Source organism: Neolamprologus brichardi, chromosome 10, assembly GCF_056152115.1.
Source record: "Neolamprologus brichardi isolate AB-2024 chromosome 10, ASM5615211v1, whole genome shotgun sequence".
Taxonomy (NCBI): Eukaryota; Metazoa; Chordata; class Actinopteri; order Cichliformes; family Cichlidae; genus Neolamprologus; species Neolamprologus brichardi.
This window is the reverse complement of record NC_142113.1, coordinates 14,171,582-14,194,367: the sequence shown is the minus strand read 5'-3', so window position 1 is coordinate 14,194,367 and position 22,786 is coordinate 14,171,582. Positions and strand designations below refer to the sequence as shown.

The window sequence follows — 22,786 nt, the reverse complement described above, 5'->3', positions numbered from 1 at the left end:
ATTCAACTATTTGACCTCCTACTATTGATTATGCCATCTGGCTAATGCAAAATGCACACAATATTTCATTATGAAGGCATCATCACTCTCTGCACTGAGATTTCACGGGGGATTGATTGGATCTTTTTGGTTTTGATGTTCCAGATATATTTGTCATCTACCACAAAGAGCATCTGTTAATTTCTTTTTGACTGGATCGTGTAACAGAGCAGTGGCGCATGCCACAGAGGGTTGTGATGACTGTCAAACTGCATGTATGAGCTCATACTCCTGAAAATTTAATCCAGTAATTTGCCTGTAACTTCATCACCATTGTAGACATTACCGCATGGCTCCCTTGCTGGCTAACTGCTTACAGTTAGACAGACAGCCTTTCCTGTACTGCAGTCTTGGCCCAGCCCACTTTGGAGCAGGTCAGAGGCCCAGTATGTCTGAACGAAGGACTGAGACTTTTCCCTCAGCCAGACCCTTTCCCTTTAATCACTAGAACTAAGCTGCACTGCTTCATTTATGCATGACAAGACTTGAAATAGATGAAGTGTTTCCATTCCATAAGAGGAAGATGATCCAAGGCAAGTAGAGTTTTGGATTAGAGGGGGAAAAGGCTGAGCATTAGACATAATAAATATGTCTGGGGCTTATTAATCACACTTGTTAAAAGGTAACTTCCACATCAACGGTATGTCTGCAGCTCACCACCATGCTGCACACTGCTGCAGTATGCTATCTCTTACAGTCAAATATTTAACAGTTTGTTACTTAAAAAATTCATCCTCATGGCACACCTTACCAGTCCCCACAACTCCAAATGCTTCTGATAAACTGCACTGGATGCCACCTCACTCTTCTCTCTTTAGCTCACACCTGACTTATTCTTTCCTTTGCTATTAACTTTTTTTTTTCTGACAATTAATCCTGATTTGTTTTTGCTGCTTTCATGTGAGTGACACTGAAAATTGTTTTGGCTTCATGCTAATCGCAAGCTAACTTAAAATCAGTTTTGAATGCTATCTTTATTAGTCTCGGCATACTGTTGGCCTTTAGTAATCTGATTATGTATGTATGTTGCACAAAATCCTTTTGAACCTGAACTGGCCAAGAATCAGATCCTGCACTTTGGCTGGTTTGGGGTCTACAGACTGTTCACAAATAGCAGTAACAAAGCAAAACTGTAAAAGAAAAAACAATGGATACGTTTAAGAATCTGCACTTTTCTTTTCATTCTCTTTCTTTCATTCACTGGCACATACATCTACATACATCCACACTGACTTCTAACTCTACCCTCCAGGGTGCCAAAACATCAACAACAGAACCCCCAATTGCTCCGCCTGTGTCAGAGGAGGAGGATGAGGAGGAAGAGGAGGAGGAAGAAGAGGAAGACGATGAGGACGACGACGACGAACTGCCCCCGGTCATTGCCCCTCGACCGGAACACACCAAATCTGTTAGTTGGCATCGTGCGCTTTGCAGAATTGTTGCGCTGTGATACCTCTGCAACTCCTTTGATATCTTGCTTCTCTTGCAGATCTACACGCGCTCCGTCATGGATCCACCAAAGCCTCCCACCCCCGTGAAAGAGGTGCTGACTCCACCGGAGTCGCAGGTCCAGCCGGAGAACACGCCCAACACAATGTATCGCCACACCGACCGGCAGAAGAAAAAGTCCAAAATGACGGACGAGGAGATTCTGGAGAGACTCAGTATGTACAGTTACAGCTCCATGTTCTTACGCACTGTCCTCTCCACACTTCTGTGGATAAATTTAGGAAAGACAGCCTCATCTATTTGCCCAAAATCAGTCGCATTCAATGTCATTGCCAAGCACAAAAATATAAAATATAAACTCCTTTGAAGTTAAAATCTGTATATTCATTATAACAACTCTGAGGACGTGATCTTTTGTGCTCGGCACTAGCTAATGCTCTGATGTGTATCTGTGTCGATTTGTGTCAGTGTGTGTGGCCTGAGCTGTGCGCTGTACTGATTTAAAAAGAGAGGCTGAATGTTTGGTTTCCAGTGGCTGTTTTCCATATATTACATCTAGTACACAACCTCTATATTTGGTAGAATAATTCAAAAGAACATGGAATAGTGGATTTCTCCCATCTCTGCAATGCAACTTTAGCTGAAATACCCAGAAAGCTCTGTGTAGTAGATGTGAGTGTACATAAGCTCTCTGTGCAGGGTCTGCCTGAAATGAAAGGCCATAAAAACATTTCCTTTTTTTTCTTTTTTGTGTGCCTGTGTGTGTTTGGATGAAGCGTCTCCTGACTGCGTGCACTGACACACACAGTACAGGACAATCATTATATATCTGCTTTCTCTCTGTCTCAGGGAGTATTGTGAGTGTGGGGGATCCCAAAAAGAAGTACACACGCTTCGAGAAAATAGGACAAGGGTAAGTCTTTCCATGATCATCAACCAGCCGTCACAGTTACTGAAATAGAGCAATTTCAGGAACAGCCAGCCTCTGCAGGAGATGGGGAGCTGTAGTGACCACTTCAGGGGGGCAGAGGCAGAGGGGAACTTGGCTGAAATACTGGAAGAAAAATAAGTAGAGAGGAAATGAAAACTCTATCCCGAAAAGGCCAAGAGCCAGATTAGCTCTGCCATTTTGTGTCTCTCCCTTTATCTCTCCTTGTCTTTTGTTCTTTTTAACACTGGCTTTCTGTCACTCTCCCTGTACATATGCACAGATAAAAGTGGTGTTGCTGTTATCGGCTCTGACGCGCTCACCTTTTCCATATTGGATCAGGAAGCTTTTATTTAAACAGTAGATGATTGTATATTTATTCTTTGTCAGGCTGACTTTAACTTTAAAAAAAAATGTGCCTCATTATTCAGAGTTGTACAGGTGTAGCTGACAGCAAGAGACAGAGGGGGAAAAACAAAGCCTCAATTCACAGTGGAGGTTTTTTCTTGTATTACAAGTTATGCTTCCTAATAAGGACAGATTGGCTGCATACCATTCCTTTGAGCAGCTATTGGAAGCAAGTGTGTGTGTGCTTGTCATTGCTAAGGTTTAAATTAGGAAATCTAGCTCATTAAGAAGATGAAAAAAAAACATCTCTGGCATGAAGTGTGGACTTTTTCCCCACTATGTTAATTCACAATTTCATAACATCATTAGAATACAACTTAATTTTAGACTTGTCTCCATATCAAAAGAAAGGGGAAAAGGAAATTTGGTCATACTAACACACTACAGTCAGCAGCTGCTCATGCAACAGTGCAAAGGTCGATGAGATAGTGACTCTGAACATGAGATCAGTCTGATGTAATGCAAGTAAAACCTGATTTATATAAGTCTGCCCTCGGGGCTTCTTTGTCACACCTCATATTTTAATCCTGAAGGTCTCTGAATAATGTAAAAAGTCACCACTATTTGCAGTGCTGGTGTAATTTTGATCTTGTGTTTTGCAGAGCGTCTGGGACTGTGTACACTGCCATCGATATAGCAACCGGCCAAGAGGTATAACAGACTGTAAACTGCTCAAAAAATGTAAAGGAACTCTTTATAATCAGAGTACAGCATCAACCCCCAAAACAGGAATCGTTTTACAGGTGGAGGCCACTGACATTTTTCCCTCCTCGTCTTTTCTAACATTTTTTTTCCCACTAGTTTTGCATGTAGAATGAAGTGATACCTGAACCCTTCATAGGTTGCACGGGTAATCCCCCAGGATGACACATCAGTATGTGCCATTGACAGTCTTAAGAGCATGGAGGAGATTCCAGGACATAGGCAGTTCCAGGACGTAGGAGAGCTGGACAGGGCCGTAGATAGTCCCCAACTTAACAGCTGGACCGGTATCTGCTCCTTTGAGCAAGGAGGAACAGGATGAGCACTGCCAGATCTACAAAATGACCTCCAGCAGGATGCTAGCGTGAATGTCTCTGACCAAAACAATCAGAAACAGACTACATTGTCAGACCCTATGCTGCTGCAGTGGGTCCTGGTTGCCTCCTGGTGCACGACAAAACGAGGCAAGAGTATGCAGGCAATACCTAGCAGATGAATGATCCCACGTTTGCCTGACCTAAATCCAATTGAACACCTCTGGGATGTTATGTTTCAGCCCATTCAATGCTGCCAGGTTGTACCTCAGACTCAGTGATGCCTTGGTCCAGATCTGGGAGATCTCCCGGGACACCTTCGTCTCATTAGGAGTATGCCCCAGTGTTGTCAGGCATGCATACATGCACAAACTGCTGAGTAGCATTTTGAGTTTCTGCAGTGACAATTCAGCAGAAGAGATTAGCCTTCAGCATCAGTGTTTCACTTTGATTTTCAGGATCTTTGATTTCAGCCGTCTTTAAGTTGATCATTTCCATTTCCGTCAAACGATGCGGCATCCTTATCCAGCAAGACTTTTTGTTTTTGAAATGTTCCTTTCATTTTTTGAGGAGTTTATTTAACAACATTAACATTCTGTATATTGTTTCTTTTTCCTTACCGAGCCATCGGGGAACTTATTGTACACCCAGTATATCTTGTCTGTTTTCCCAGGTGGCCATTAAGCAGATGAACTTGCAGCAGCAGCCCAAGAAAGAGTTGATCATCAATGAGATCTTGGTGATGAGGGAAAACAAAAACTCCAACATAGTGAACTACCTTGACAGGTTTGTTTTCACCTGTAGAGTCACAGAAATAAGTAGAAAGATTTATGCTTCTGTGTTAAATCTACACCGTAGGTGTAATGAGTTAATTATGGTAATTGACTGCAGAGTGATTTTGGCCTAGTGTGTATTATAGTTACCTTAATGACATTGAAAAATCCTCTCAGCCTCCTTTTCTTCCTCATCTCCTCCTCTTTCTTGCTGTTCTTCTTCTAATGGTGGTCTCATTTCATCTTAAGACATTACTGACACCTACTGTTGTAAAACCGTATAAGCATTCAGCAAGGGCACTCAGCTCATGCAGCTTTCGAGCATCTGTTCCACTCGGCACCTTTTTTCTTTTGCTTCTTTTGCTAGCGGTAGCATGCTTTAGCTCTTGCTTTTTGTCGTAGACTGCTCTGTCATCTCATTTTCTGGGCAAGGCTTGAGACTTGATTTGCCAAAGAAATATTAAATATGTGTTTCTTACTTTCTCTTTTATTAGTTACCTGGTAGGAGATGAGCTTTGGGTGGTGATGGAGTATTTGGCTGGAGGCTCGCTGACAGATGTAGTGACTGAGACCTGCATGGACGAAGGCCAGATTGCAGCAGTCTGCAGAGAGGTAAGAAGCCAAGTTTAGACCAGCAGTACTGCCAGATGACCCTAATATTAAGGTGGACTCATGTAGACAAGTTTACGCATTTTACCCAGCCTAGAGAAAAGGACCGTATAATTTTTCCTGAACACAGACTTTCTTTCGTAGGTGAAGTTAGTAATGGGTTCTTTTTCTCTTCAGTGTCTGCAAGCTTTGGACTTTCTACACTCCAACCAAGTTATCCATAGAGATATAAAAAGTGACAACATCCTCTTAGGGATGGATGGATCCGTGAAGCTGAGTAAGCATTTATTTATTTTATTCAATAAACTTTGGCTTTGGTGAGGAGTATGATCAGGTTTAGAGACACTGTGTTGTGTTAAATGAAAGACTGCTGGGATCAAATAAAAAGAATAGAAATGCACGACTCAATGTTAAAACACCCTTGCGTCTCTCTGTCTCCCTCTCTCTCACTTCCTGCAGCCGACTTCGGCTTCTGCGCTCAGATCACTCCTGAGCAAAACAAGCGCAGCACGATGGTGGGAACGCCCTACTGGATGGCCCCAGAGGTGGTGACTCGGAAAGCTTACGGCCCCAAAGTGGACATCTGGTCTCTGGGAATCATGGCGATAGAGATGGTGGAGGGAGAACCACCATATCTGAATGAGAATCCACTCAGGGTAAGAGCCAAAGCACAGCCAAAACACGGAGGCTCAGTAGCCGTCTATGGTTCATACAGTTTATGTGGAGATAAAATATTCGGATGTCTTTTTTCTGCGGTCCTTGCATGCTTGACCGCGATCATCTTTCCAGGCGCTCTACCTGATCGCAACCAACGGGACTCCAGAGCTGCAGAATCCAGAGAGACTATCATCTGTGTTCAGAGACTTCCTCAACCGCTGTCTGGAGATGGATGTGGACCGCAGAGGTTCTGCCAAGGAGTTGCTCCAGGTAAAAACAGAGACTTGAGAAATAAACAGTGTGTAGACACGCTACCATCTGCTGCACTTTGACGAATAAATCCAACTGTGTGAGTGATGTGGTGTAAACAAGCCATAATTCTTACTACTGCACAAAACCAAATTGAGCACTAACAATTGCAGCTCAAAGTGTTGCATTTTGGCGTTCATCATCTTGTTCTTTTAACAAAATGATCTTTTTGGATAGACAGGTCATGTACTAGGTTATCAACTTTTGTTAGTTACCCTGGAAACTAGATAATGATTCTTGGATAATGATAATAATAATTTCTCTCACCCCAACCGGTCGCAGCAGATGCCCGGCCCTCCCTGAGCCTGGTTCTGCCGGAGGTTTCTTCCCGTTAAAAGGGAGTTTTTCCTTCCCACTGTCGCCAAAGTGCTTGCTCATAGGGGGTCATATGATTGTTGGGGTTTTTTTCTCTGAATGTATTATTTCAGGGTCTACCTTACAATATAAAGTGCCTTGAGGCAACTGTTGCTGTGATTTGGCGCTATATAAACAATACTGAATTGAATTGAATAATATGATTCTAAGCGTACTATATTAAATCTACTCTTATGCTTGTTTTAATAGTCATAACTGTATTTTTATGATATTGCAACACTCTTTGGATTCATAGGTACATTTTTAAAAATTATTTTTTGCATTTTCAGCATTCTTTCCTCAAGTTGGCGAAGCCTCTATCCAGCCTGACGCCCCTGATTGTAGCTGCAAAGGAAGCCATAAAGAACAGCAGTCGCTAAGGATGTGCTCTCTGTCCGCACCCGAGGCTGGAGCCCCGCCTGCGATGAGTGCTTTCATCACATCCAGGGGCTTGGGTGTATGGGGGGGCGGGTGACGTGACAGTGACAGCACAAGGAGGGGTTTGTGTGACTTACAGTGACAGCACAAGGACAAAAGACCCCCAGGCCTCAAATGTAGGATGGACATCTGGCCTTGCAGCGTCTTGGCCCATGCTGCTGAAAAGACCTTGTCTCCCCGTTTACTCCTCCAGCACTCTGTACATGTAGAGCAGTCTATCACAAGTGTGTGTGAGTGTGTGGGTGTGTTGGCCTGCGTGCGCGTATACAAACTGTGCACATTTCTTTGTGTCGTACGTCCTGTTTGGGAGGCGGTTGCTTCCCAAACCGAAAAAAAAAACATGAGAAAATTGAAAAGAAAGCGTGCTCATTTTCAAGAAGAGGCTCCAAGAGCGACGAGGAGAGACAAAAAAACTAAACTTGAAGAGCCTGAATTTCCTTCCCTGGCAAGCTTTAGGCTTGATTTTCCCTCCTCCGGTCCTTCCCTTCATGGTGCACCATCGGGCCACACCTGCACCTGCAGGGACTGGCTGATGTGAGAGCGTGATTCTGGACCCAGCCTTTGCCTGCATGACTACGGCTCTGTGGAAAAAACATAGCTACTCCTCTGCAGACTGTCACATCTCAAGGTGGAATATTTTTGCATTTTCTGTGTGTCTGTGTGTGTGTTTGTAAATGCGTGTAGTAGGGGTGCCACTACAGGGGAAAAAGTCAGGAATAATTTCACATGACCTATGCCAGCTTTAAACACCCTTTATTAATCCATTTCATATCGGTGAAGAGTTGGAGTTGGCGACGGTTGCCTGAAGTTTTGGCTGTTTCCTGTTGCAGACACACATGATCACTGATACCAGAGCCAGAGCTGTGTGCTTGAGATGTTTATATTATGGCGATCTGTCATTTACTCATCCTAGAAGATGGTCATCTACAGTAAGTTGGAGGTCCAGCGCCACACTCGATCACACCCAAGGATGCCCCAAGAATCACAGTGTCCTTAGTCAAGATACACCCAACAAACAAATGCTGTGAACAAAAATATATTTATCCAATTGAAACTGACAAACACGACATAAAGGGAAAGTACTTCAAATGCATGTGTTGTGTCCAATGAGCCACTGACCACCAGCTGCCCCTCCTTCTTTCCTTCCGTCCTTCCTTCTTCCTTTTTGTACTTATGATGCTGCTCATTCATGCTTCCCCCCCCCCCCCCCCCTCATTTAATTGGATGTTATGCAAATTATTTCCGTGATATTTACATTTTATCACCTTTTGGGTGTGTGTCGGATCAAAAAGAGGGGGATGTTATCAAGGGAGTGAAGCAGGGAGTGCCATTTTACGATTGTTCTTTGCCCTATAGCGCTGAAAACCCTAGCCGAGGTTCACATTGATCGCCATCATTCCTTCCATACTGGGTTTGCTTAAACTCACTCCTCTGTACAGAAGTTTAGATTTTGTGTCTGTATTTGCTGCCTTCATTGGACATTTCCCATGTAGCATCCCCCCCGTGTGTGTGTGCGTGCGTGCGTGTGTGTTAGGGGGCTACCTCAATCTGCACTAGAAGATGCCTCACTCGTGTTGTCCACCTTGACTTTGAGGTGCAGGGTAGCTGCTTAGTCATATTGTACCTCCACTGTCCAGCGCAGAAGATGAAGGAGTGACGTGAGACAGGAGGAAGCAACAGAATCCATGCATGTAAAACAAACTATACACTGTATGTCATCTTCAGATAGGTTAAGATTGTTAGGATATGTATGTATGTATGTAAATACGACGGGAACCCCCACTTTTTTTTCATAACTATGTAACTTAAAACGACAATATTCAGGTTGCTCTGTGGTATGTATCAATAATTGTTTTGCACCCTGGAAATAGAAGAGAAAAAAAGAGAGAAAAGCAAACACACAAACGCCGTCTCTGCACTCCTGGATCCACCTCTCCTGTTTGGGCTTTATAGGACACTCCTTCATCCGGACAGAGAGCCGATGAATGCAGCACTCTGTGTGCGGGCCCACACAGTCTGTCCTGAATACCACTGCTGAGTGTTTGTGCGTGTGTGTGCGTGTGTGAGTGCGCGTGGTAGGTGTGGGTGGCCTGTTAGGAAGCTTCGCCAGCCCTGGGACATCTGGCCTCTGCCCCATGTACAGGTCTGAACTATGAGCACAAAGGTGAATTTCGGGACGAGACACCGCCGACGTGCCCCCTTTTCTGTGGTTGCTCCTGTACATTCCTATCTTCTGAATGTGTAAACCTGTACACGTGGTGTGAAAATTCCTCTATTAATGTCTATCAAGAGAATGGAACAAAGACAAAAAATGTTACTTTTTAAATTATTATCTTTATTATTATTATGATTATTATTACTACTACTCTTATTATTGTCTAGCTTTGTAAAACTGCTGATCCATCTGGCATACCTCAGCAGGCCTTCCCCCATCTTTGGAAAAGGACAAATGAGTGAAGGGGAAATGAGGTTTTGGATAAACTATTTTTAATTGTGGTTGAAGCAATAGACTTTTTGAACTTTGAATTGTGCATGGCTGTGTCTTGAGTGTCCAAAAAACAAAAAAAAAAACTGAAGGAAAAAAAAACAACAAAATATTGCAGTTTGGGAACTGGACTGAAATAAAAAGAGGAAGAAAACCAGAGTTGTAGCAGTGTTTGGTCTTAGGATTTCTTTTAATTTTTGTTCCTTTTCTTAGTACTCATGAGAACGAACCATGATTGTAAACTGCTGGAGGAAAGAAACGGAAGAGGAATGCATACGTGTAACACCAGGTGTAGCATGTAACACGTTACTCTGCAAAAAGGCGGCTGTACACGCCGCAATCTTGGTAACTGTGAGGCCTGAAGGACAAATCCTGCCATGTTTCTCACAGTGTCGTATCAGAATAATTGGGGTTAAAAACACATCAAAATAAAAACTTATATATAAATTATAAAAGCATGAATTTAAAAAAAAAAGATCAAAAGTAACAAAAAGGGAGAGATTTTCAGTTTGTCTCATAGTTCCCTGCTCACATAAATTCACCTTCATACAAATGCATCCCGCTGCTGGTTTTGATGCTTGTCAAATAAGTTACACAATATGTTCACGTTAAAGCTGAGAAAGGATTCAGCCCTCTCGCCGGTCATATGGCAGTCAGCTGAACTGAGGTGACGATCCTTAGGCCGATGATGCCAGGCATCTGCCGTCCTTGATCTGTGAGCTGAAGCCTCTGTGGTTCGGTGGGGTCGTTCACTGACCCCGACAACACGACTTGGCCCATAAATTCATCCTTCACTGCGTTGCTGTTCCACACCTGAGGAGAAACAGTCAGTTTGAAATATATTTATCTCCACACTCTAAAATTTAATGGCAAAACAAATGTTTTCACTCATTAAACAGATTAGGAATTTAAGATTTGCACATGCAGGATGAGACTTTTTACAGCAAATTTTGGCTTTTATGAGCAGAGACAGCACTTAGTTCATATTTGATGCAGAATTGTGTGTAAGACTTCAGGTAAATTGAAAGTTTGTTCACTGTTAAAAGCTGGGAAATTTGTTTTCTTATGCTCTTGAAGCCTTTTACAAACTCTTTAATGAAAACTTTACAGTCTTTGAGATTAAAATAACGCTGATCTCTGAAAAGCAGACATGTCTGAGAGCCATAGTTTCAACCGGACAGAGGTGAGAAATCCCTTTGCTCCACCAGTCACTGAGAATAATTCCATTACGCAGGACTAATGAGATAGACTGCATATTACCTGCACAGTTATGGGTTTGCTCAGCTTTTTCCTGTAGAAAACACCACTAGTTGCAAACTCTGGGTTTAAGGTGTCCTTGTGGATGGTGGATTTGACTGACTTGCCCTCACATGATATGATCACGTAGGGGTCTGCACCTGCGTGAAAGAGAACCAGATTTGGTGGATTAAAGACTCATCACGCTGAACAGAAGTGTTATAGCAGGAAGTTTAACTTGTGGAAAGTCTTCTAACCTCCTGTGCGGTCCTGATTCTGCAGCCCCTCAGCTGAATGTACATAGACATGAGTCACAGCTTGTGGGTAACCAATGATTGAACTCCAGCATTTTACCTGTGGCTTGTCCACTGTCAGCTCCCTGTGAGAGTAGAGAAGAGTTAAGAGTTGGCAATGTGCCCTTGTTCTTACTAGAGGCAAACTGAAAGAGTGGAACAGTAACATTACACCTATGATTCATAGACAAGGCTGAGTGGATGACCTGTATTATTAATGAGTGACTATGAGTTGCCATGCCAAAAAGAAACAAAACAAAATCTGGCGAAATAAAATATTTGGCCAAGAAAAGCAATAGAAGTTAGTGTAAATCACATTTAAATGGTCCCTATTTCCCAAAACACTAATTTGAATGTTTTCTTGGAGAATTCCCATTCATGTCTAAAAACGTACAAACAGCTCCCATATCAGTCACTTTCCCAGATAAGTGCGTTATTTTTTAGAGTTTTTAATATTACATTTTTGTCTGACAAACTCAGCTACACACTGTTGTTGGCTTGACCTCACATCTACGGCACTGTCCTACCTGCAGCCGGACTCCACATCAGTGAAAACCCGGAGCATGAAATCGCCCAGCGTAAAAGGCTGGAAGGTGGTGGGGAAGATGACATATCGACCCTGAGTCAGACTGATCCTCATGAACACTGTCCGAGCATTGATGTAGGTTGACGTATTTACACACTTTTGGGTCAGGATGTCATGTAAACGGTACTTCCTGTTCAGCTCCACCTGGAAAAGAATTTGATATTTTGTAAGCATAATTTACCAAAATCCTGTGCAACACAGTTTGGAGCTACTTCAATAAATTTCAAAGGAAATGACACATGTGACACATGAAAATATCACCTAAGAAGCATATAGTACGCTCAAAATGAGTGCAGCTTGGCATACAGGGTGAGCTTGTCTGCAAGATTAGCTTGCAAAAACAATTGATCAAAATAATACAACGCAGCAAAAATATACAAGATTACATAAATTATGTCTACTATACAAACAAATGTGGGTAGCAGAATTTCATTTTTCCCTGTTTAATTTATAGCCATTTTACTTAAAGGTGACTTGAACTCTAATGAGCTGCACTTTTTACTGCATGAAGGAGCAAAACCTTCCGCTCCACCGCAGTCAGCTGCATCAGTATAGTAGCAATCCGAAAAAGTACCTGGGCAGAAAAATGACTTTTAAACTGCATTTTGCTAACTTTGCACTTAATTAATCTACATTTGAATTTGTGCCAGAGTCAACGAATACATGTTCTTCTTGTTCATCATAAACTTTAATTGATGCCTTTAAACAGCGTAGTAAAGAGAAGTGGAAAAGATGCTTCACACTTTGAGTTTTCTGCCTCCTGGTGGCACAAAATAGAAACAATAATTGAATTTTAACACGCGCATTACTGTGTTGACTGATCGGCTTCTTTCAAAAAAATACAATGGCATTAAATGTGATTTTTTTTTTCCATCACAAACAAAGCAGACAGGAATCTAATGGTAACATCTGTGGTTTAGAAGAAGTGCCCGATAGAGGAAGAGGACACATTACTTGTATGATAAACATACATGAGAAAGCTTAAATAAGGATTTAACATTTCACTTCCACAGTGGGCCACGCGCACACGGCTGTTTCTGTTCTCTTTCTTTTTTTAATTAAAAGCTTTTTATGGTGCTGATATTCATTCCTGTCCAGAGTTTTGGCAGCACTTCTATCAGCGTGATAATAGTACAAAGTGTGTGTCTGAACTTTGCCATGTCTCTGTCAACTAAAGTCTCATTACAGGAAATGGTCTGTCAGTTTTGTCACACTGGGTTTCATGGTCTCATTTAAAGGTGACAATCTAATCGCAACATCCAGGACAACATCAAGTTTTAAACCCGTTTCTGAAACATACCCCAGGTTGTAGTGATCGGCACTTATTGTATCTTGTGTCTGTTTCAGAACTCAGTTTATCCATGTATTTCATACTTTTCAGCTTTTTTTTGGTCTGGTTATGATTTAGCAGACATAACACACGAGTCCTAAATAATCCCTGCACACTGCTGCACAAGAACACAGGCATCCGAGCCGTCTGAAATCATCACAAAGATTTGAGTTTGGTGTTCGGTTCCACGCTGCTTTTCAGCCTGAAGCAATCACAGAAAGTATGTGGTACCTTTTTGTGTTTAATCATTTATGGTTCAGGCTGCTGAAATGGTCTGTTTTGGTTCTGATAAAACACTCAAGGGGTGTAAGTTGTTGGAAAAAACAAACTTATCACTGTTTGGTCATTAAATGAGAAGAGAAAGTCAATTCAAGCCAGATTCTTTTGACCAAAGTGATGCCAAGATGGGGTGAAAAGGCTTTGCTTCTGACCAAAATAAACTGAACTTTGATTAATGTTTTCATTCCAGACAAGAATAATGAGCGGTTCACTAAATGTGGGACTGCACCGTAATATTATCCCTCATAGTCCTGCATATTGAGACAATTTGACACATTTTGACTTGCTTTGGACTTTAAACATTTACAATAGCTGTGAAGCTGTGAAGAAAGTCCCCTCAAACTCAGCACACACAGCAGACATTATTCTGACAAATGAGTATGACATGTTTGGCTATATTTTAAGCATTTCACATCTCCCACAAACACAGTCTTTCCCACATATGGAAGGGTTACATGACACTGTGATACCTTAAAGATGCCAAAGCCAATGCTAAGGTTTTCTCCGTGACCTTGAGGTCTGTGGATTTTCATGTCTCTCTGTTGCAGCGAGATGAGGACCTCATCAGTCTCCTTTGTCACATCAAATAAATACTGCAAAAGAAGTTGAAATGGAGCCATCACAGATGTGTACACATACATGAACAGAGGTGATGTAAGGAGAGAGGTCATCCAGAGCCTGCTGTACCTGTGGGTTCTGCAGGAATGTCCGTTTGTGGTTAGCACAGCCGCCACAGCGGTTTAGAAGTGGGTCAGCATTTTTGGTCCAGCTGCCAAAGTGCACGTACTCATGCCAAGTCTTATGGACGCTAATCAATGAAGTATTTATGACACGGCACACGTCTGAATCAGTGAAGAACTTGCACCAGTCTGTAAATGACATCCTGAAGATTTGAACGGAATCTATTATTAAAATCTGGAAAAGTGGAATAAACTGTCCTGAAATAGTGCTGTGATTGAGGAAATTCATCACTTACCAGAACTCTCCATCATCTTCCACTGTGATGCCAAGCTTATGCCTCTCTGTGTCACCAACCTTTGCCCATTCCTCAGAGCTGGCAAACAACAATAAAGCAAGGCAGAATGTTTAATGTGCTTACAAACAGCGCACAGATCAAAAGGCATTTTTTCATTTTCGGAAAATTGCCTGTCCGAGCCAGTAGCAAAAGTTTCCACAGAGACTTTGTAACACTGAAAAAATAAAAAATACCTGAAACTCCTTTTATAGTTCTCTGTAAAAGTCTGTAAATAGTTCAATCTAAAATGCTGTAACATCCCTGAGTATTAGCCAACAACTTGCCCTAACATTAAATTACATTACAAAATTAAATTACAGACAGATGGAGGTTTTGCCATGAAGAAGTCATTATTTGGCATTATTAGGCTCAGTCATTGCAATTCATTATTATCAGGCTCTCCCAAAAACTCCCTAAAAAGGCTTTAGTTGATCCAAAATGCTGCAGTGAGAGTCCTGACACGGACTAGAAATAGAGGGTGTATTTGTCCCATATTGGCTTCTCTTCACTGGTTCTCTGTCAAATAAAGAATCAATTAATTAAAATTCTTCTCCTGTTATACAAGGCTTAAATAATCATTCTCCATCGTATCCTAAAGACCTTGCATTAGTGTATACCCCATTAGAGCACTTTGCTTTCAGACTGGGGGCTTACTTGGGGTCTCTCAGGTATTTAAAAGTAAAATGGGAGGAGGAGCCTTCAGCCTTCACGCCACTGTAGAACCAGCTCCCAGTTTGGACTCAAGAGACAGACACCTTCTCTACTTTTAAAATTAGTATTGAAACTTTCCTTTTTGATAAAGAATATAGTTAAGGCTGGGTCTGATTGTTAGCGTCTTTATAGCTTCTTCATCTTCCAATGTAAAGTGCCTTGTGGCATCTGCTGTGATTTGCTACTTAAATAAAATCAAATGTCATTGAACTATTTGAACCAATGAACCACAGCTCTGTTTTCCATATGAATCCAAAAAACACAAAAACAAGTTCGTAAGGCAGACATTTAAAAAGGCTTTGAAATTTTTTGGCACAGTGTCTGTGGAAATCAGAACACATAGCAAAGACAAAATTAACTATAACAAGCTTCCTGCTCACCTGTCACTCCAGGCTCCTTTCCATTCAATCTTACCCCAGGGGTTTCTCATACGGATCAGAGGAATGGTTTCATTCTTGAAGTAGGCCAGCAGCCCATGACCCAGACGAACCCTCTTCACTGCAGTTACTGAGTACGCATGGCCTTTCACGAGCCCGTTCATCATCTTGAACTCAATTTCATGAGGCTGTGCCTGTAATATTTTGCAAACAATTACTATCGGCATGTTTAAAGTGCTTAAAACACAAAGACGTGTATATTCAGAAACAGCACAGACCTTGATGGAGCAGCTTATGATTCCTCCTCGGTCGTACACCTTCAGCAGGTCATCAAAAAGCTTGTCTTGTTTTCCTTGGTCCTTATAAAATTGCCCTTCCTCTAGGCTGATGGCTTCAGATACAGCTCCACTGAAATCCACCACAGCATCACCAGTGTTTCCGCCCTCAAGGGACTGATAGCAGCCAGAGAGCCTGGGCACAGATGGTGTAAGAAATGCAGAAGTTTAGTTCAAAGCATTATAAATGCAGACGGGACCTAAAACTAAACCGAGTCCCCCCCCCCCCCCCCCCCCCCAATCAGCCTATTTAAAGTTTACTGACTTGGCATAGGCCTTTTCCAGCAGAGCACTCCAGAATTCGTTGGGGTCTTTTGAGTGGCAGTAGATGAGTTCTTCGTTGATCGTAGGGAGTCGGTCATCAACCACCACGTCGATCCACTCACCAAAGATCCAGAACTGAAAGTGGAAGATTCCTGCGTAGTTCTCGGGGTGTTTGTCATCCCACTCCTGCTCCTTCCAGTCAGGAATCACCTGGTTTGGCATGCCACATCACCCAAAATGAAACGTGCCCACAACAGATAGATTTGAACAAAGTCACCAAAACGTATACACTATAACGAGTTCAACAAAACCCTTTAAATTACATCTTTGCTCATAAAGCACTGAGTGCACGCAAAATTCAGACAAAAGATCTGCAGTTCTACATAGTATAGTGGAAGCATGCCTATTTAGTTCACATTAGCTTATGACCAATAAATGCAGGTGTAATTTACCACATCTGTTGTTCTTGTGTTTTCACAGAGAGTCTGTTGTAGTGTTTTATGTGTGTTATAAAATCAAACGTTTGCAGTGGATGGCACTGATGGTCTGTTTGCTGTAATAAAGAATTGGCCATTGAGTTCTCTAGTTTTCCTGCACAAAAGGGATTTGAGAACATATAATGTGGAGTGGGTAAGACAAAATAAGTGACATAGAATGCATAGCTGATGTATCCTCACACTTTCAGTTTTTCTTCCTCTGCTCATTTCTTGCAACTAAAATGTGGAAAAAAGGTGAAAGATTTCTACAAAGGACTAAAACGTTTTGGTTGACATTTATTCTCCATCGCTAAGCCCCTCGAGTTCCTCTTCAGGTTTCCCTCTTTTCCCTCTTCTTCTTTGATTTGTATTTTATTTAAGAAAAAAAAGATAAACCCACTACAGTCAAGTTTCACAGACAATTTTCTAAAAAGCTGAATTTTGTATCTCTCAGGTTTCATAGTCCCTTTGCCCTTAGCTATTAGCAAAGTTACAGTACAATATAATATGTTTGTCTGCCAGATATATTGAATATATCCATGGGAGAACTTCCTTCCTGAAACGAATACCCTGCTGCTATAGTTAGAGTATTTAAGTTTTATTAATGTACAGTTATCAACTTTAATGCACCAACTCCTCGACACCCACATTAAGAATAAAGCAACAAAGTTAACACACCTTCTGCCAGAGCTTTGGCTTCAAGGCCAGACAAGAGCAGGCTGCAACAAACCAGCAGTTTCCCACAACTCCCTGGTTCAAATCATGGGAGCTGATGCCCTCAACAAACAGATGAGGTTTTTTACTTATCTCCTACAACAGAGAAAATAACATGACAGACTGTTAAGACTTTAACAGTATTGAAAAAAAGTATAATTATAGGTTTAGTTTTTTCTTTTCTTACATTCTGTCTTAAAAACAAACATGTGGCTTGATGGATATTAGCCTTGGCCACTTACCCCGGGTCGTTTCCACTTTACCCTACCAGGAGGTGGTTTGTTATAATAGAGTGAAGCGTTGGTGGCTGGAAACTCGGGATCCTCAAACAGCGTCTTGTTCCTGATGCAGTCATTCTTCAGGTCAGCGTAGTGCTGTTTTTTGTACGGCTTCACAGAGGAGACCATCGTGCTGAAGCCTCACAGCTGCAGATCGATGAGAGACACCAGACATTTTCAGACTTTGTAAGGGCAGGAGGTCCCAAAGCTGATCGTTATTGGGCAAATCCAGCTGAAACTGTTCTCGTAAATCTCAGTGTTGTTTCATTGCCAGATCATAGCAGACCGACCTTTGACCCAAAGTCCCTCGAGACAGTCTAGGTTTACCGATGAGCATACGGTGTTTACATAGCAATATGCAACTTTCTTATTAACTATATTCTAAAACAGGAAATGAAAACTTTACAGTTAGAACACACAGAGCTCACAGATAAAAAAAGAAATTAAACATTTGATGTAAAGGGATTTTTAATCATCTGACGAGCTGCAGTTTTCTGATTGAATCAAGTGTTTTACACTGATTTAGATCCATCTATAGTGTTTGAAATCTTAAGAGAAAGTAAATAAACATACATTGCATATCATTCAAAGATCAACAGCACTAACAATATTTGTGGCCTAAAGACTTTATGTAAACTGCCTCGTATTGTGAGAATAATATTAATTATATTATGGCTACATTTTACTTTGTGACAGAGGGCGTGATCATCATCACAGCTGTTTTCTCCGGGGAATGACTCTTGAACTCTTTGTCCCACTCATGTCAACTTCTGAGTGCTGCGTTTAGTCAGCATGAGCCAAAATAATTAGTTTTGATAAAGCTCGATATTTCATTTTTGCCAAGAATAACACACCACAGTGTACCAAATATCCTTTACTGGAAGCGACAAGCATTGAATTAAGAAAAACTTTGTAACTGTTTCTTTATAAAATCAAACAAGTTAAAAAAAAACAGGACAGGACAGGAAACATGATTTAGTGTGCACAGATCTAGCAGACAGACAGAAAGAATCGAGCTAACTCAGAATTTTCAGAATTTTCTATAAAGTTCAAAATCAGATAACTCATTGAAGACAAGAAAACACATCTGCACTATACCTCTCAGACGGCAGGTGTGCACCTATAACTTCCTGGTCAACAACAAGGAAGTTTCCAGGTGTTGTACTTGCTTGTGGCTGAGAGCCACACCCCGGTTGTTATTGTTCTTACTGCACTGGATCTTATCGCCTTGGCATTTTACTGTTTGACCCGAATACTTTGTGATGTCATGACTCCCAGATTTCTGAAATGGATTAATAAATCATTCTGTGTCTGTGGGTAAGGGAGTACACAGAGTGAGTGAGTTTGTGCTTGTGTGACTGTTATCGGTTTGAGAGTTCCTGGCTAAAGCGCTCAGACAGGCTATTTTTGGTTGGTTATTCCATTTACTCTTTTTTTTTAAAAGGACTATAAGTGTTTACGTGATGAAAACATTTGTTTCTCAACAACACTTTGCAAGATTATGTCTCATACTGTCCTTTTAATCTGTATAATATGTGAATAGCAGTTGATACTCCCCCCATATCCGGCATATCTGCCGGCACGTGACAGTGTTTTTAGAGATACTAAAGCATTTTATAGTCTGAGTTTATTTGTGATTTGTGCCTGGGTAAATGTAAATATTATATTGTTATAAAAATTACTTTTAAATGGTATCAGTGTGTTAGACAGTAAAAATGGCTGCTGGCCAAAACAAAGATAAATCTGAGTCATTCACTCAAATTAAAAAAAGAAAAACACCGATGCAGTAAATCCCATGAATCCACAGTAAACCATATATACTTGTTGAATGTTAAAACTGAAAGCACTTAAGTGCTTAAAATCTTAAGAGCAACACTCACCTGTCGTCTTGTCCTTGCAGTGATGGGCTCAAACACATCCAATCGTCCCGTGGGGGCTGCTGTGAGAGCTGTTTAAAGATCAGTCCCAAACTCGACACTGCAAGTTGTTACGTCCTTTCATAAAGTGTGCAATCTGGTTGATCTTTTTTTCAGAACCAGATGCCGTTTCTTGAGTTTTAACTTGTAGCACCGAGCGCTTCCACAAAGAGTAACACATAACACAGTGCCTGAGAACTGGTCTGACGAGCTCCTCTGCAGCAGGAGGTGTTAGGCTGACATGGTGATTGGAAGGTGGGAGGGACGGTGGGGGACTGAAACTGAATACTTTCGGTACTACCACCCAGCCCCACTAAGGTGAAGCAAGTATGAACCTGCCCTGGTTTTTTCTTAAACATTAAAACTTAGATTTAACAAACATCCAAACACTGTTTCCTTGATGTAGTGTTGCATATTTCTGCTAAAAAACAAAAAAAACAACAACTTGCATTATTGTTCTTTAACTTTTACCATGCCTAATTGAATAAACATAACTAATAAGCCATATGTTATCCTTGCACTTTAAGTGAACTGTGGTAATAAGACAAACTGGCAGGCACTGAGCGTTCTGGGCTTAAAGAGCACAAGAAACACTTTGACTTCCCCTCACTGAGAAAAATCTCGAGTGGCTAAATCCAGGCTCAAAACTGAGGACAAACTGAGCCAACATTAATAAGGTAAATCCACGAAGGAGTAAAGAACACAGGCCAAAAAAGAAACAGAACAGATTTTCAAAATAACAATAAATCATCTGGATTAGCTGTTATATGAGAAAATACCAAACATGAGTTTCTGATGTGAGCAATAGATAACGAGAATGAGTGTATCAGTGAGCGGGGTGATATCTAGACACACACCATACGACATGAGATTGTTTGAAAAGAAGGAAACACTTCCTGTGGTAGAAACGGGGGGGCCAGATCAACGCTGTCATAACTTAAATAGTGAAAATTTTAATGAGCGCAGTCTCATGGTTTCTTCAGTAAATGAGTCACGAGGTCAGCGCTGTCAAAGCCCTCTTCCTCGTGGGAATGTATAACCGTCAGATATAAACATTTGTTTGCCACAGAAAACCGCATGCGAGGGTGGAGTAATCACAGAAGTAAGTTACATATCACCACTTAAAGAAGGAGAAATTGATCTGTTTTATCTACATTATATTTACATTGTGTCATAAAATTGGAAAAATAAAGCCAGTGAGAAATAATCAACTCTGGAACGTTTTCACAGGACTCTGTGCAGTTCTGTGAAAACTTAAGTACACCCGATGACTCAGCAGCTTGTAGAACCACCTCAAGCAGGGATGGATGTGGAGCTTTACTAAATGACGTGTCCTTTGTGGTGTCACAGAGGATGATGTTATGCTAATAACAAACTATACTGGACAAACCTTCACACCCTCTCCGTGACGTGCTGGACGGTCACAGGAGCACATTCTGCAAACGACTCATTCTATTGCAATGCACTACAGAAGCTTACAGGAAATCATTCCTACCTGTTATACAGCCCCCCCCCCCCTCAGGTACCTGCACTGTTTTTACTTTCAGTATCTTGTATATATTGAAAGACAAAATATATGGATATTGTGTGTTGTTCAACTTTGGAGCATTTATTTAGACACTTGTCCCCCATCTTATAGTTTAATTAAGTCTGTGTAAGAAAGGGAATGATGGAAGGGATTACTGATGTATTGTTTTCTGTATGACTATCAGTCTCTCACGTCACTGAGAAGGAATTCTGGCTTTTCTTCACAACATTGCAGGACATCACTCTTAAGGTCCTGCCGCAGCATCTCAGTCTGCTGTGGCCTCAACTCTTTTCTGGGCTTCTTTTCTTTTTTTAGCCATTCTGTTGTAGATTTGATCACTTCAAAGTATCAACAAACAAAACCGGGGCTCCATACATACTTTGGTCTATAGTCACAGTCCTCTCAGGATGACTCTGACCTCCTGAAACGAGCTCACAACCGTAATAAAAGTACAAATGTGGCGCAAAGGTTGGTTTTTTTTTTTGAATTTTTGCTGAGTGCAATCACGTTCTCTTGAGAATGGCTCTTTTTACTTTAAACTTTACATTTACAAGCCTACTGCTGTGGCTCCAGAAGATATTTCAGTGTTTTACAGCTTCCAGTAATGTAATATTGTGAAGTCTGAAGAGTATCACAGCTGCTTAAACTATAAGAGCAGATTTTTGTGTCTTTACAAAAGCACTCACCATCAGCCCCACCCCCACAGTACATCCCATAAATAGTCATCCTTTTCGCAAACCAGGCACATATCTACATTTGAATGACTATTTCTTTACTAAGGAAACTGCTTACAACAGAGGATTTCTTGTTTAGTCTGATCTGAACAATGAACAACCCCGATGGATCCTGTGACATTATGCAGTTTCACTTCTTTGGCAAGTTTTAGAGTCATTACACAAAAATCTTTTCTGCAGGTTTTACATTTTTAACATTCTTTTTAAGGAAAAAAGAACCTGTCAAACATTTACAGTGGTTTTAAAAGGTGAGATAGTGAATGATACGTTTCTGTTGATCTTCCTCCTCGTTCTGAAACACGCCCATTTAAAGGTTAGAGTGGAATTCAAATGTTTATTTTTGTGGCGTGCCTCTTGAATGAACCTTTAACGTCATTAGAGCAAAATGCCAAATTAGAGGACAAACATCAGCCAGCAGATGGCAGGAGATTCATATGGCAACAGACGACAGCCAGCATCTCGCAGGTTTTGTTAAAAATCAGTGTTTGTAGTGCCATTCTTGAGTCTTACAGAAGAGAGCGCCACTGTAGAATCTTTGATGCTGGGAGGCGGCCACGTACTCCAGCACAGCACAACAAAGTCTGTAGTCATGATCCAGACAGAAGCTGGTGTAATGGATTTACATTAAAAACCTTTAATATTTAATATAGTTTTATAGTGTGGATTAAAAATTAAATGCACTTATGTGACTAAGCAATTATTGTACAGCACTATCATTAAATTCCATAGTTTAGATAGGTGTAAGGATGAGTGGGTGTTGTTGCAAGTATAATGAATGCACAAACAGCACTTGATGACAGTGACCAATTATGGGGATATGTTTGTACCAACTGTGAAAATCTGAAGCAGTCACTTTTGCATAAATCCAGACTGTTTATTTATGGCCAGTATTTCAGAGTTATTAAAACCTGACATGCACTCCCTGGCCATTTTCTTAGGTACATCTGTTCAAATGCTCCTTAAAGAAAATGTTGAATCAGCCAATCACATAGCAGTTCCTCAGAGCATTTAGGCAGGTAGACACAGTCAAGATAACCTCCTGAAGTTCACACCGAGCATCAGAATTAAGGAAAAAGGGTAATTTAAGTGACTTTGAAGGTGGCTCAGTTGTTGATACCAGACAGGCTGTTCTGAGCATTTCAGAAACTGATCTACTGGGATTAGCCTTCATAACCGTCTATGGTTTACAGATAATAATCATAAAACAAAAATATCCAGTGAGCAGCAGTTCTCTAGGCGACAATACCTC

At 41.2% G+C, this 22,786-nt stretch overlaps 2 protein-coding genes across 3 annotated transcripts in view; one reads left to right on the top strand and one right to left on the bottom strand.

The window, feature by feature from the left end:
* LOC102797284 (serine/threonine-protein kinase PAK 3) overlaps window positions 1-9,622 on the top strand; it is a 32,830-nt gene extending 23,208 nt beyond the window's left edge. For both annotated transcript variants that reach the window (XM_006802244.3, XM_006802245.3), the window contains 10 exons: window positions 1,292-1,447; window positions 1,529-1,703; window positions 2,338-2,401; window positions 3,427-3,475; window positions 4,514-4,626; window positions 5,108-5,225; window positions 5,400-5,499; window positions 5,682-5,878; window positions 6,012-6,149; window positions 6,833-9,622. In XM_006802244.3, coding sequence (XP_006802307.1) covers window positions 1,292-1,447; window positions 1,529-1,703; window positions 2,338-2,401; window positions 3,427-3,475; window positions 4,514-4,626; window positions 5,108-5,225; window positions 5,400-5,499; window positions 5,682-5,878; window positions 6,012-6,149; window positions 6,833-6,922 — 1,200 coding nt within the window. In that variant the 3' untranslated portion in view covers window positions 6,923-9,622. The remainder of the gene's footprint in view (window positions 1-1,291; window positions 1,448-1,528; window positions 1,704-2,337; window positions 2,402-3,426; window positions 3,476-4,513; window positions 4,627-5,107; window positions 5,226-5,399; window positions 5,500-5,681; window positions 5,879-6,011; window positions 6,150-6,832) is intronic.
* Window positions 9,451-19,463, bottom strand: LOC102797771 (calpain-5-like). The gene is made up of 13 exons (XM_035912676.2): window positions 19,240-19,463; window positions 17,324-17,506; window positions 17,046-17,177; window positions 15,893-16,101; window positions 15,571-15,763; window positions 15,296-15,486; window positions 14,166-14,243; window positions 13,877-14,072; window positions 13,660-13,782; window positions 11,522-11,724; window positions 10,959-11,080; window positions 10,726-10,862; window positions 9,451-10,278 (listed from the first exon to the last, which is right to left on the bottom strand). The coding sequence occupies exons 2-13, from the start codon at window positions 17,486-17,488 to the stop codon at window positions 10,108-10,110; spliced, it is 1,920 nt and encodes a 639-aa protein (XP_035768569.2). The 5' UTR covers window positions 17,489-17,506; window positions 19,240-19,463; the 3' UTR covers window positions 9,451-10,107.
* Window positions 19,464-22,786: the final 3,323 nt, after the last annotated feature.

What these genes read in the sequence shown, in the direction of transcription:
- LOC102797771 (XM_035912676.2), bottom strand. Translation starts at nt 17,488, where the DNA reads ATGGTCTCCTCTGTGAAGCCGTACAAAAAACAGCACTACGCTGACCTG. An exon ending in GATGTGGAGTCCGGCTGCAG is followed by an intron (nt 11,081 to 11,521) that starts GTAGGACAGTGC and finishes CTACTCTCACAG; the next exon opens with GGAGCTGACAGTGGACAAGC. An exon ending in GCAAACCCATAACTGTGCAG is followed by an intron (nt 10,279 to 10,725) that starts GTAATATGCAGT and finishes GTTTCTCCTCAG; the next exon opens with GTGTGGAACAGCAACGCAGT.